Source organism: Ailuropoda melanoleuca, chromosome 5, assembly GCF_002007445.2.
Source record: "Ailuropoda melanoleuca isolate Jingjing chromosome 5, ASM200744v2, whole genome shotgun sequence".
NCBI classification, from domain to species: Eukaryota; Metazoa; Chordata; class Mammalia; order Carnivora; family Ursidae; genus Ailuropoda; species Ailuropoda melanoleuca.
The window spans coordinates 43,571,216-43,585,411 of NC_048222.1; the positions used below are offsets into that span (position 1 = coordinate 43,571,216).

Below are 14,196 nucleotides of genomic sequence, written 5' to 3' on the forward strand. Positions count from 1 at the left end.
CACTGTGGTTATAAGTATCTTTGCCCTTATGACTTTATAGATTAGTATGAGAGGACGCTAAACACATAAGCACCCAAATAGTATAACCCAAATCGCAAACTGAAAAATGTTGAGAAGGTAAGTACTGGGTACTGTGTGAGCATTTTAAAAGAGGGACCTGATCTCATGTGGGTGCAGTTGGGGGTGGCTTCCCTGAGGAATCTACTTCAACTAGCAGTTATTGAGTACCCAGTATATCCCTGTACTGCTGTTTAAACTGAGATCTTGTGACTAGACATTAACTGGGTGAAAGAGGGTGGGATGGAGAAGGCAGGCTCTAAGTAGAGGGAACTTTATGTGCAAAAGTCCTGTAATAGAAAGCAAGGAGCATGATTCCTTCCAGAAATTAAATATCTCAGTTATAGCCTGTAATATTTTAGGCTTCATGCTAGGGAATTAAAATTGAATAAGATGGAGTCCCCAACCAGGGAAGTGCATTATCTATTAGGGTTAGAGTAAAAAAGCTCTGATTAATTATACTTCAGAGTGAGAGGTATCCTGTTAGAGAATTAGAAAGCCTAGTTTTCAAGTTCTGAAAGGTCTTGCATGGTAGAGGGTGGAAGAATATTAACTGGAAAGTACCTAAATTCCTGATTATAAGGAGGTGGTTGCTGGTGTAAAGCAATTGGCCTTTACATGGTAAGCCAGTAGCCTTTTGAGGCTTGAAACAAGAGCATAACAGATTTGTAGGAAGATGGAGGATGAACCAGAGTTGGGGAGAACCTGGTATCAGGGAGTTGAATAAGGAAGCTACTGTAATGGGTCAGCACAGAGAGAATTTTCATTTAGATGTACAGTTCTGACTCCAATTCCACTTTTGATTGTGTGGGTTTTAGACAAAACCAGGCAATTTTTGGACACCATCTGATTGTCCTACAATTCAACTCAGTATGACACTGTCTTTGGAGATAGGGTCAGGTCCCACAGGTTAAGGGTTCAGTCCTTGAAGACTGCCACCCCCCCATGTTATATTGTCACCTATACTTCTGACCAGCTGGCTGTAGATTGGAGGTTCCAATGACCCCTCTTTGGGTTTGATTAATTTGCTAGAAGGGCTCACAGAACTCAGAGAAACATTTTACTTCCTAGATTACCAGTTTATTATGAAAGGATATAACTCAGGAGCAACTAGATGGAAGAGATGCAGGGGGCAAGGTATGGGGAAAGAGAGTATAAAGCTTCCATGCCCTTTTGGAGCATGACACTCTCCCTGAGTCTCCACGTGTTCACCAGCCTGGAAGCTCTCCATACCCTGTTTTTTAAAGATTTTCTTTTTAAGTAATTTTTGCACCCAAAATGGGGCTTAAACTCACAACCCTTAGATCAAGAGTTGTACGATCCACCGACTGAGCCAGCTAGCGCCCCCCCTTTTTATGAAGGTTTTATTACAAAGGCATGATTGATTAAATCATTGACCATTGGTGGTTGAAGTCAACCTTCAGTTCCTTTCGCCTCCCCAGAGGTCAGAGGGTGGGACCGAAAGTTCCTACCCTCTAGTCACAATGGTTGGCTCCACTGGCAACTAGCCCCTATTCTCAAATATTTTCCAAAAGTCACTTAATTAATTTAACAGAAGACGCCTTTATTACTCTAATCACAGCAAATTCCAAGGGTTTTAAGGAGCTTTCTGCTAGGAATGGGGACAACTGCCAAGTAAATATATATTGCTTATTACAAATCACAATGTCACAGCTATCATCCTTAGGCACTGATTACAAAGGTGAAGATGGGGGGCGGGTGGCAATACCAGACTTCTCCAAAAGAAATTCTCTGGTGGGGTAGGTTGGGTTTGGGGAGCTGGGTGTGTGTATTTCAACAAGTTCTCACCCTTGATTCTTACTCACATCCACCCCACACTTAGAATTAATTTTTCAGGGGAGTGATATTATGGGGTTGTGGAAATAGTGCTGGACTTAGACTCTGGAGACTTGTGTTTAAGTCCTGATTCTAATATTCACCTTTTGTGTGATCTTATCAAATGATGTAACCCCCCCACCCCAGTTTTTCAAGGTCTAATTGTGGATCTAATATGTGGATAAGGGCACTAAAATAGGACTAAATCCAGTAGTTTATAATGTAAATTTTTTTAATTTTAAAAATTGGATTGAAATGTAAAATTCACAAGCCTTTACTGAGGACCTATTAGATTTGACATACTTTAATTATAAAAAACTGTAAGACAGTAACAACATGAAACAAATATTTAATTTTCTAAGGGACACCTGGTTGTCTTAGTCCTAAGAGCATATGTCTCTTGACCTCAGGGTCGTGAGTTCAAACCCCACATGGGATGTAGAGATTACTTAAATAAATAAAACTTAAAAAAAAGAAATAATTTGATGATACTATAACCTAATATAGTGTTCGTATTCTTTCCAGAAGTGAGTAGACTGTAGTAAAATCCAAATTTATATGTTATTAAGCATTTGGGTTTTATTTTATTTTGGGTTGAGGTTATTTTAGATATAAAGGTCCGTAGTATTTTAGAACTGGAAAGGACTTTGAAGATTATTTCCTTTGATTCCCTTATTTTATAGATGAGCCCTTGGGAGTAAGCAGTTTTGCCCAAGGTCCTCTGGGTATGTAAACTGACTTTAACGTTTGAAAATTTTAGTGGATTGAATATGAAGATATAAACTTTGTGAACCTCATGTATTTTCTTGGAGTTTCAGGGAAAATGAAAAAATTAAATCAGTTATTAATTATTATACCTTGCCCCAACTGGACAGTTGCTTATAATAAAACTACACCAAAAAGTTGATTAAATCGACAATTTTGATTTGTTTTTGAACAATTGTAGGATATCAACACTGGAGATACTATAGTAGGTAATATAGCTTTGAAACAGATGGTTGGAAAACTAGCTTTTTGTATAATACTGTATGTATTTGAAGAAATAATAACTTTATTTTGTGTCTTAGGGAGAAGATTAATGTATTCTAATTTTTCACATTTAGAGAGGATCTTCTGGTTGTAACTGATGTGAATGGGGCTTACAGCTTGAAAAATTCAGACATCTCCGTTGATATTAGTTTATTAGTGGCTTAACACTAAAGGAACCAGAATTTGTAATTTGAATACCCTGGATGAATTTTTTTTATCCTTTTATTTGCCTGCAACATAATATATTAAAAAAGGAAATAAATAGGATTTATCTAGTAACTCAAAAGTTTCATTGAAAATGTTCAGTCTGATGCAGTATTTTGTTGTTTGAACCTTTCTCCATTGATGTGAATTATTTCCAAAACATCATCCCCTTATCTTTGGCAACTCTTGCTCTCATGATTCATTTTTCTGTTTTACAGAACACACCATCAGAATATACCCAGAGGTTTTGTTTGTGATATTTATGTGTGATATATATGCAAAATGTAAGTAAAACTATTTCAGAGTGTCTGAGGTAGCAGGCTGATGAAGATACCAGCTCTAAGGTATTTGTCCTATAACTGTAGATTTCTCTGTGCCTGAGAAAGGATAAAATACTGTTAAACCTGTATTATTTGATTTTTGTTTTCCAAACCTGTGTTATAGTTAGAAACAAGACAGATAAAATCAATCCTTTAAAAAAAGAAATTTTTAGGGTTTTTTTTTTTTTTGTTATAATGGTTTTTGTAAAAACAAGCCTGCTATAAATTAAAACAATAATGGGATAGTGATGATAAATTTTGACTATATTGTAATTGAAAACAATATGGTCATATTAGCTTTTTTGCTTTAGCTTTTTTTGAGAAAAATTTAAGACTGAAGAGAAGTACAAGAATAAAAAAGGGCTCTCCTATGTCTTCTGTCATTTAACAGTGTTAAAATTTTGTCAGGTACATGTAATCATCTTAAAATTAAAGAATGGAAACATACACAAAGTTGATGTCCTGTTTGGCACCTGCCATCCCCCCTAGGCAATCACTGTCATGAGTTTGGGCGTCTGTCTTTCTAATCTTTTTTTAAAGATTTTATTTATTTATTTATTTGAAGAGGGGAGGGGCAGAGGGAGAGGGAAAGAAACTCCAGCGAACTGTGCACCAAGCGTGGAGCCTGATGCAGGGCTCAGTCTCACAGCCCTGTGATCATGACCTGAGCCGGAATCAAGAGTCAGACGCTTAACCAACTGAGCTACCCAGGTGCCCTTGTCCTTCTAATCTTTTTAAAAAAGTACTTTTATATACATCTCCACATACACCTACAATCTATATATATTTAAATATATTTTTTTTTTTAATTTTATTTTATTATATTGTGTTAATCACCATACAGTACATCCCCAGATTCCGATGTAAAGTTCGATGATTCATTAGTTGCGTATAACACCCAGCACCATGCAATACGTGCCCTCCTTACTACCCATCACCGGTCTATCCCATTCCCCCACCCCCTTCCCCTCTGAGGCCCTCAGTTTTATTTTTAAGTAAGATCTACACCCGTCATGGAACTTGAACTTAGAACCCTGAGATTGAGAGTTGCATGCTCCACTGACTGAGCCAGCCAGGAGCCCCTACAACCAATATTTGGTAGAGATAACAATAAGGAGCAAAATAATAATGATCGTAATAGCAGTTTACATTTATTGAGTGTGTACTATGTTCCAGGCAATGATTCTAAGAACTCTATATGTGTTATCTCATTTAACCCCCATGATAACCATAGAGGGTTCTCTTTATTGTCCTCTAATTTATAGATAAGCACTTTGAGCCATGGAGAAATTGAGGAACTTGGCCTTGTTCAATAGACCGTAAGTGATATAGCCTAGATTCAAACCTAGCCAGTCTGGCAGACTTTGGTGCTTTTACTTTTTTATTTTATTTTTTTATCTTTAAGTAATCTCTACACCCACCGTGAGGCTTGAACTTAGACCCCTGAGATCGAGAGTTGTATACTCTACCTGCTGAGAAGGCAGGGCCCCCTGGTGCTTTTACTTTTAATTTATGCAGTATAACTCCTCTAGTGTTGTTTTTTGGTGTTCCTTCAACACTAAGTCTTGTTTTGACAATTAGAAGGGTTTATTAGTTTTGTTGAATTGCGTGTGTTAACTTTTTTATGGTATAAATTTTATAATTTGGCATCATCTGAATATACCACATTTTAGTTATCTCTTCCCTATTGATGAATGTTTAGGTTTTTCCCTATCGTAATGAGAATGTAACGAAAATCCTTAAACATGTGTCCTTGTACACAGTGGGATGTAGTGTATATGCATTCATTAGGATTAACACCTTTATTACATGCTAACATTCGTCATGTACTAACTTTTCATATGTACTTGGATCTCCTTCTGTATGCTCAGTTCTTCTCTTGATATTTTCTAATGTGATACTGATGTGTCAGAACCACATTTGGTTATTGTAGCATTATAATTTTTAATATCTGATAAGCCAGGACCTTTCTCAGTTTCCAGTTTTTTTCAGAGATTTTTCTTTCTCTCTTTCTTTCCTTTTTTGCAATTCCTATGTATTTACTTTTACAGATAACTTTAAACTCTTTATCAAGTTTTAGGAAAGTCCAGGGTGATTTTGGTTGATACTGAATTAATTTTATACATTAACTGAAGGAGAATTGACCACTTAAAAGGTAGATTCTTCTTAATAAGAGCATTGCTTAAGCTATACATTTATTTAAAGAATCTCTTTTGTTCTGCAGTAGAATTTTATCTGTTTTATTAATAAAATTTTTGCACTTGTTTAATTTATTACGAGGTATTTTATATTATTTGTTACAACTCTACAGTTTTTTTCTCATTATATATTACATAATTCCTGGTTATGTAGTTATTTAAAGATACTTTTGACTTTTTTTGTCTTTAACTTTATTAATAGAGTTTAGTCACATTTATAGTGGTGTATGTTTATAAAAGGTATTTAAGACTGGTTGGTAATTTAGGCTTAGCTTGGGTTTTCTTTTAAAATTGAGAATAGGGAACTAATCATGAGTTAACAAAGAATATTTTCTGGTTGGGGGTGCCTGAATGTCTCAGTTAGTTAAATGCCTGACTCTTGATTTTGGCTCAGCTCATAATCTTGGGATTGTGGGACTGAGCCCCACCTCAGGCTCTGTGCTGAGCAGGGAACCTGCTTAAGATCTTTCTCCTTTTGCCCCCCTCACCCCTTCTTGCACGTGCTCTCTCGCTCTCTTGCTCTCAAAAAGAAAAAAGAAAGAAAGGATATTTCTGGGTATGTTGACTGTAAAATCAGAAGGTACACTGACATCGATTCCATAAATAGCAAATATGAATGCAACTTACTTAAGCCTATTGGTTTATATTTTTAAAGAATACCCTTGTTTCTTTAAAGTTAAGTACTATAAATGGTTCTTTAAAGTCTGTTGTGGAAATAATATACCTAGTCCAACTTCTTGAGGACTAAGGGTTGAATTTATGTAACCATCCAATTTAGAGTTTGATTTAGAGTTAAAATCAAATTGAATTACAGAAAAGTTATAGTCGCAGGTAGCATGATCGGTTCCTCAGATAATACAACTTCCAAACCTCTCATCATCCAGATTACCCTCATTTTTGCTTTCACTTACATATATCTTTCTTTTAAGGAAGCACGAAATTTGAAAGGTTGCCCAAATTCTGAGTCATAGTTTGTATCGCACTGAATGATTGTGGCTTTGGCATTTGATATTATGAAGTCACTTACACTGCAAGTATGTTCTTCATTCTGGGTCAAGGTGAGGCAAAGGGGGAAGAATGAGATTCTCAGGTAGTCTTGAGTTTTGAAGTGTCCAGATGAAAGTGCATGCCGCAGTGTGCTGCTGCTGCTGAGCACGATCCTGGAAGTCCTTATCGAGGGTCTCAGAGCACTGCGCTAGCGTGAGGACGAGTTGTTGATTATTAGTTCTGCTTTAGTAATTTTCTTTTCTCTTTGTCCAGTTCTGCCAAGATTGCAACTTCTATTTTTGTTTTGAAAACCTTGTCCTGAAGGGTTTGCAGCCATCTTCCTATTTTCTGTTTCAACTATGTTCAGGACAGTTGGTGAGCCGGGTGGTGAGAGTGTGGGACCACCCCACAGTTGGATCACAACTCTCCAAACGGGATGTGACTACTTAGAGCTAGATACTTTTAAGTTTTGATTTTTATTTATTCTGTAATCAACTACCTCACTGTGATAACGATTTCTAGAATACTATACGATACTTATTTTTTTGTTCAATTGCATCATTGATAATAGCAGTGAAAGTGGGCACTTGTCTTATATTTGACTCTAGGAACCAGTGCTGCTAGTGTTTTTCTTCTGTTTTGTGATAAGAAATTTCCAATAATTAAAAAAAGGAAACCTTTATCCTTGCCTTATTACTAGATTTTTATTAGAAATTGATGTTGCATTTTTTCAGCTGCTTTTTTAACATCTCACAATATAACATGGATTTTGTTAATGTTAATAGATTTGCTCTGTTGCTCCATCATTATATTCCTCAAATAAGCCCACTCAACATGTCATGTGTTAACCTTTTAATATACCATTCCACTTTGCTTGCTAATATTTTAGTTGTGGATTTTTACAAATCCTTTTTATAGGGCAGTATTGTAATTGTATTTTTTGTGCTTTCTTGAGTTTTGGTATTACTTTATTGACTACTTAAGAAGAGCTGAGACTCTTTCCTCAATGCCCTGAGACATTTAAAGTAGTTTAGGAATTGTCTGTTTCCTGAAGGCATAAAAAGATTTCTCTCTTAAAACATTCAGAGCTTGATTTTTGTTGTTAGTTTCTTTGAACCTCATTACTGATTTATTTCACTAGTATCCTAACTGTGTTATTCCAGCTCTCTAATGCGTTGTAAATTATAGCCACTTGGTTTTCTTCAAATGCATCCTTCATTGAGGACTTACGAAATATTAGACACTGTGCTAGGTGCGTTGTATGATTTTTATCTTCCAAGTTATCGGTTTTGACTTATTGTAGATTATAGAACTAAAAGGAAAGTCATTGGCTCATTAAATTTTTTCTCACATTCTGAACTTGGGTTTTTTCTTACGATTTTATGGGAACATATTTATGTTTTCTAGTCATTCTGATTCATTTCTATTCTTTAAATACTCTTTAGCATTCTTTAAATATTCTTTAAATACTTTCTTTCCTTTGAATTCACAATTTGATGAACCTGGAATGGCATCTTGTAATTTTTTTTGACCCATCGGTGTCATTCTTGAGGTATATTTGTTAGTATATTTCTTGTATATTTGATTGTGCACTGTTGATTCTGTCTTCTTTTGGTAACATATCCAAGTTCATTTTGGCGAAGCGCACTTCCTGCCGTACTTGTTTTCTTTTTAAAAATAATTTATTGAGTCAAAATTCAAATAACACGTAATTAACCATTTTGAAGTGCGTAGTTAATTGAGTTGTACTTAGTGCATTCACAACACTGTGCAACCACCATCTCTGTCTGGTTCCAAAACCTTTTCATTACTCTAAAGTAAAACCTCTCCTACTGTCAGCATTAAGCAGTTTCTCCCTATCTCCCACTAGCCCCTGACAACTACTAACTTTTTTTTTTTGTCTGTATGCATTTGCCAGTTCTGAGCATTTCATGTAAATAAAATCCTACAATGTGTAACCTTTTATGTCTGGCTTCTTCACTTAGCATGTATACAAGGCTCAGTCATGTTATTGCATGTATTAGTACCTCATTCCTTTTTATGGCTAAATAATGTCCCATTGTATAGATAACAGTACATTTTGTTTATTCATCTGTTGATGAATTTGATGATGGCATTGGGTTGTTTTTACTTTCAGTTATTATGAGTAATACTGTTATTGAATGTTGCTGTACACGTTTTCCTATGAACATATATTTTCAATTCTCTTGGGTATAGACATAGGACTGGAATTGCTAGGTCATATGGTAACTTTATGTTTAACTTTTTGAGGAACAGGCAAACTTCCATAGCAGTCTTTCCATTCATATTTATAATACTGAGTATCTTATGTTTTATCTTTTTCTTTCTTTGATTAGGAATGGTTGATTAGGTTAACTGATCATTTTTCCCCCCCACTAAGAATCACCTCTGAAATTCAGATATCAATCCTATTGGTTTTTTGTCTTATTCATCAGTTATTATTATATTTATTATTCACTTTTTAATCTTATTTTTTCTAATACTGAATTGAATTATTCATTTAAGACTTATGTACAAATGAAGTATTTTATATTTTAAATCTTTGTATTTTGCCTTGGGTCAACTTTGGCTACATTTTGTTGATACATAATGATTTATATACTTCTCTAGAAATTGTGAAATCCTTTTTTCTTCCCCTTTTTGTTTAAAAAACTGTAGAAGAGCATTTCTAAAAATTTGGCATTTTCTTTGTTTTGGGTTTCTTTATTTAAAAATGGATTTTTTTATTTGCTTTGGTAACAAATGCACATATATGAAATTCAGAAGGTTATGCAGTGAAAAGTAAATATCTTTCCTACTCCTATCTCCCAGTAACCCAGGTCCCCTCCCCTCAAAGGCAGCTAATATTTTTAGTTTTTTTTGTGTGTTCTTCCAGAGTTTTATACATTTATGAACATACATGCATATTTAAATCTTTTTTAATGTAAATATTACTATATATGAATTATAGTATACATGAGTACATATTTTTTTCACTTAATGTATCTTGGAGATAGTTCCATATTGTTCTGTAAATACTTTTTGGTTTTACTGCTTTATCGTTAGAAATATGGTCCAAGTTATACCTAAATTTTGGATTTATTTCTTGAAATGTAGTTGGTTTTTAAAGAATTTCTACTGGTACTAGTAAGATATTTTAGAATATCCATAAAATGTTATCGGTTTGGGGTACATAGATGACTTTAGGATGTCTGTGAAACCTTTGGAATTTTGCTCATATTTTTATGAGTATGTGCATAAGAATTTTATTCTTGGGGAGTCAGAATCCACAGCTTTCATTAGATTCTCATAGGGATCCATGGTCTGACAATAGATTCAGAACTAATGTGGTTTTGTGTAGAATTCAATTTTTCCTTCTCACTCTTGGGGAAGAAATTTGTGGAGATAGTTACTCAGCTGCCATTGTCCTCAGCTGTCTTGGAAGTCCTGGATTACTTAATAAATGGTGGTGGCATAACTAGCCATACACCTGGAAACAATAAACATGAAACCAGTTTTACATGTAGAACTTATTACAATTCCAAATGAATATAAAATTTATTTAAATTCCATGTGGATTAAAGACTCGTGTTAAAAAAAAAAAACACAATAAAATACCTCAAGAAAGTCCCAAGTGAATACCTGTATTATCTAGAATTCATGTGTAATCTGGGTATGAGTGAGTGGGGGTGCTCTTTTAACCAAGAATGCAAAGCAGAAGCTATGAGAGAGATGTGTGTGTATGCAAAAGATAGACTTAAAGAAATATTTGCAGTGTTGAGGGCAATGATAAAATACAGAAACCTTTTAAAAGTTGACAAGAAAGCTAACCTGATAGAAAAATACATGACTAGAAGGTCATGAACAGGTGTTTCCCAGAAGAGTATATCCAAATGATCGATAAACATAAAATGTTCAGATTTATTAGTAATCGGGAAATTGAAATTAGAGCAACAACATATGCCTTTACATCTATCGAACTAGCAAAATTAAAAAGACAAAATTACCTATGGGTTGCAGGGATGGAGGTAAATAAGGTACTTGAATATCCTCTGCACAATGTGGTTTTTTTGGGGTTTTTTTGTTTTTTTTTAAACAGTGTAGCACTTGAACTCACAACCCCGAGGTCAAGACTTGAGCTGATACCAAGAGTTGGACACTTAACTAAGTGAGCCACCCAGGTGCCCCTCCTCTGCACAATGTTTAATAAATAATTACTAAATAAAGTGGGTGGAGGCTTATGTTTTGTTTTCCCCTTCCCAAGTACACACTTTCTAAGTATCTAATGAAGATAATTAAGCATAGTAATCATAATCTTGAGAAGGGAAGTATCATCAGATTTTATATTTAGAATTTAATAGGGCATATTGAGAAATAGGAAACTCCTTTTAATTAGTCTGGGATCACTATCACTTGAACTCTTTCTTGAGGGTTACCTATATCATGGAAATAAAATGCCCTTCAGTATTTGAGGATGTTTTTCTAGTACCAGCTGTTACGACTTCCATTCTGTGGACTTAGTCCCCACCTCCCCTGAAATAATTTATGATAAAAATTTCAAATATATGGGCAAGTTGGAAGATTTTTAAGTGAAGACACACATACTCAACCACTGAGATTCTACCATTAATCTTTTAATATTTTTGTTTTATCACATACCTACTCATATATATGGATGTATAAAGATATACATCAGTGAATCTTATTTTTTGATGCATTTCAAAATAAATTATAGTTATCAGTGTACTTCCCCTCCAAATATACTTCAGTATGCATGTCAACTAGCATTCAGTATTTATTGAGGTAAAATTCACATTCAGTGAAATGTAAAAATCTTAAATGTGTGTTTACTGAGTTTTGATAAGTGCATATGCCTGGGTAATTCAATATTATCACCACCTCAGGAAGTTCCTTCATGTTCCTTCCCAGTTTATTTATGCTCTCACCTTTTAGGGGCAACCATATTTTTATTTAAGTCTTTTTACAGGCCTGTGTTTTCTTTTGGGTAAACCCCTAGGGAAAAAATTGCTGGGTCATTGAGTAGAGATTAGTTTTAGTTTTATAAGAAAGTATCAGTGCTTGTTCCCTTTCACACTCCTGCAAATGATTTGTGAGCGTTTTGGTTGCTCTACCTCCTTGCTAACATTTGGTATTGTCAGTCTTAAACAAATTTTAGCCGTGCTCCTGGATGGGTAATAGTATCTCTTTGTGGTTTTAATGTGCATTTTCTGATGAATAATGATGTCGAGCACTTTTCTTGTACTTATCGGCCATTCATACATCTTTGGTGAAGTTTTGTTCAGTCTTTTGACCATTTTAAAAATTAAATTGTCTTTTTATTATTGAGTTGTAGGCGTTCTTTATGTACCTTGGATGCCAGTCCTTTGTGGGATATACATTTTGTGAATATTTTATCCCATACGACTTAGTTTTTAAGTATTTAAAAAAAAAAACAAATACTTAACGGAATACTCACTACATGTTGGAATACAGCAGTTAACAAAATATACAAAAACGTTTCTGCTCTTTTGGAGTCACTGTGGTTCCTCCATACAGCCAGAGAGACTGGTAGGAAGGCTCCTTAAGTGAGCCAAGAGGTGATGGCTTGAGGGGTAGAGTTTTAGCAATGAAGGGAGTGAGAACTGTTTGGATTCTGGATGTATTTGAAAGTAGTGCTGACTAATTTGGAGTGTAAGAGGAAGAAATTAGTGGTGACTCCAGGGTTTTTGGCCAAAGGAGCTAGAAGGATAGAGTTGTCATTTATTGAGATGAGGAAGTCTACAGGAGGAGCAGGTTTGGGTGGGAATGGTGGTGGTGGTGGATTAGGAATTCAGTTTTGAGTATGTTGAGATGTTTATTCGCTATCTATATGGCGAGGTCAAGTGGGCAATTGTATATGTGAGTTTGGAGTTCAGGGAAGAGGTCTGGGTTGGAGATACGAATTTGGGGGAAGTGATCAGCATGTAAAACCCACTGTTATACTGACAGTGGGAGCAGAAACTGAAGAAAAAAGGTACTCAAATCACTAATTTTTAAAATAAACTTTATTTTGGGATAATTTTAGATTTACACAAAAGTTGCAAAGATGATGTAGAGTTCTCTTATGTGTCCTTCTCCCATTTTCCCTTAATATTAGCATCTTATAACTATAGTACATTTATGAAAGCCAAAATACTAATACTGGTACATTCCTGTTAGCTGCAGTTCGGACTTTGTTTCACCAGTTTGAAATTGCTCATTGTAAATATAAGATGGAAGTTCAGAAACATGTTATGAATCATTTGTGTAAGTTTTTGACTGCTTTTTCATCCCCCTTTATAGAACTAATGGCTGAAGAGTAAACCAACATGGCAACTATGGTTCCACCAGTGAAACTGAAATGGCTTGAACACCTCAACAGCTCCTGGATTACAGAGGATAGTGAATCTATTGCTACAAGAGAAGGAGTTGCTGTTCTGTATTCTAAACTGGTCAGCAATAAAGAAGTAGTACCTTTGCCCCAACAAGTTTTGTGCCTCAAAGGACCACAGTTGCCAGACTTTGAACGTGAGTCGCTTTCAAGTGATGAGCAGGACCACTACTTGGACGCCCTTCTTAGCAGCCAGCTAGCGCTAGCGAAGATGGTGTGTTCAGATTCCCCGTTTGCTGGGGCTCTTCGGAAACGCCTGCTTGTACTCCAGCGTGTCTTTTATGCACTTTCTAATAAATACCATGACAAAGGCAAAGTGAAACAGCAGCAGCATTCTCCGGAGAGCAGCTCTGGTTCAGCAGATGTCCATTCTGTTAGTGAACGTCCCCGGTCAAGCACTGATGCACTTATAGAAATGGGTGTTCGAACTGGTCTAAGTTTATTATTTGCACTTCTGAGACAAAGTTGGATGATGCCTGTGTCAGGACCTGGTCTTAGTCTTTGCAACGACGTTATTCATACTGCAATTGAAGTTGTCAGCTCTTTGCCACCATTATCTTTAGCAAATGAAAGCAAGATTCCTCCGATGGGTTTGGACTGCTTATCACAAGTGACAACATTTCTTAAAGGAGTAACTATTCCCAATTCTGGGGCAGACACTTTAGGTCGTAGATTAGCTTCTGAGTTGCTACTTGGTTTAGCAGCTCAGCGAGGCTCTTTGCGGTATCTTCTTGAATGGATAGAAATGGCTTTGGGGGCTTCAGCAGTTGTAAATTCCATGGAGAAAAGCAAACTACTATCAAGCCAGGAAGGAATGATCAGCTTTGACTGCTTTATGACCATATTAATGCAGATGAGGCGTTCTTTGGTATGTACTATGAATCTGTCTTTAATTTGTAATAAGCCATCTCATTCCTCTTTTGACTTCTTTTATTTACTGCTCTCCAATACCAGGAGTTAGGGGAGGAAGAGAGTTAACCTTTGTTGAGTGCCTGCTACCAACCAGGTGCTTTATATGCGCTGTCTAATTGAATTATCATGTTTATGTGAGGTAGATATTATTTATCCTTATCTTAAGGATGAAGAAACTGTGGCAGTTATCCTAAATTTACACGTCTGTTTGGCAAAAGAACTGGAAGTAAAACATATACTAATT

The 14,196-nt window shown here is 35.6% G+C and overlaps 1 protein-coding gene across 7 annotated transcripts in view; it reads left to right on the forward strand.

The window, feature by feature from the left end:
* Positions 1–14,196, forward strand: part of HERC1 (HECT and RLD domain containing E3 ubiquitin protein ligase family member 1) — a 177,575-nt gene that overhangs the window by 26,420 nt on the left and 136,959 nt on the right. For all 7 annotated transcript variants that reach the window (XM_034660855.1, XM_034660861.1, XM_034660859.1 and 4 more), the window contains one exon: positions 12,953–13,908. In XM_034660855.1, the coding sequence (XP_034516746.1) occupies positions 12,979–13,908 (930 nt within the window). In that variant the 5' untranslated portion in view covers positions 12,953–12,978. The remainder of the gene's footprint in view (positions 1–12,952; positions 13,909–14,196) is intronic.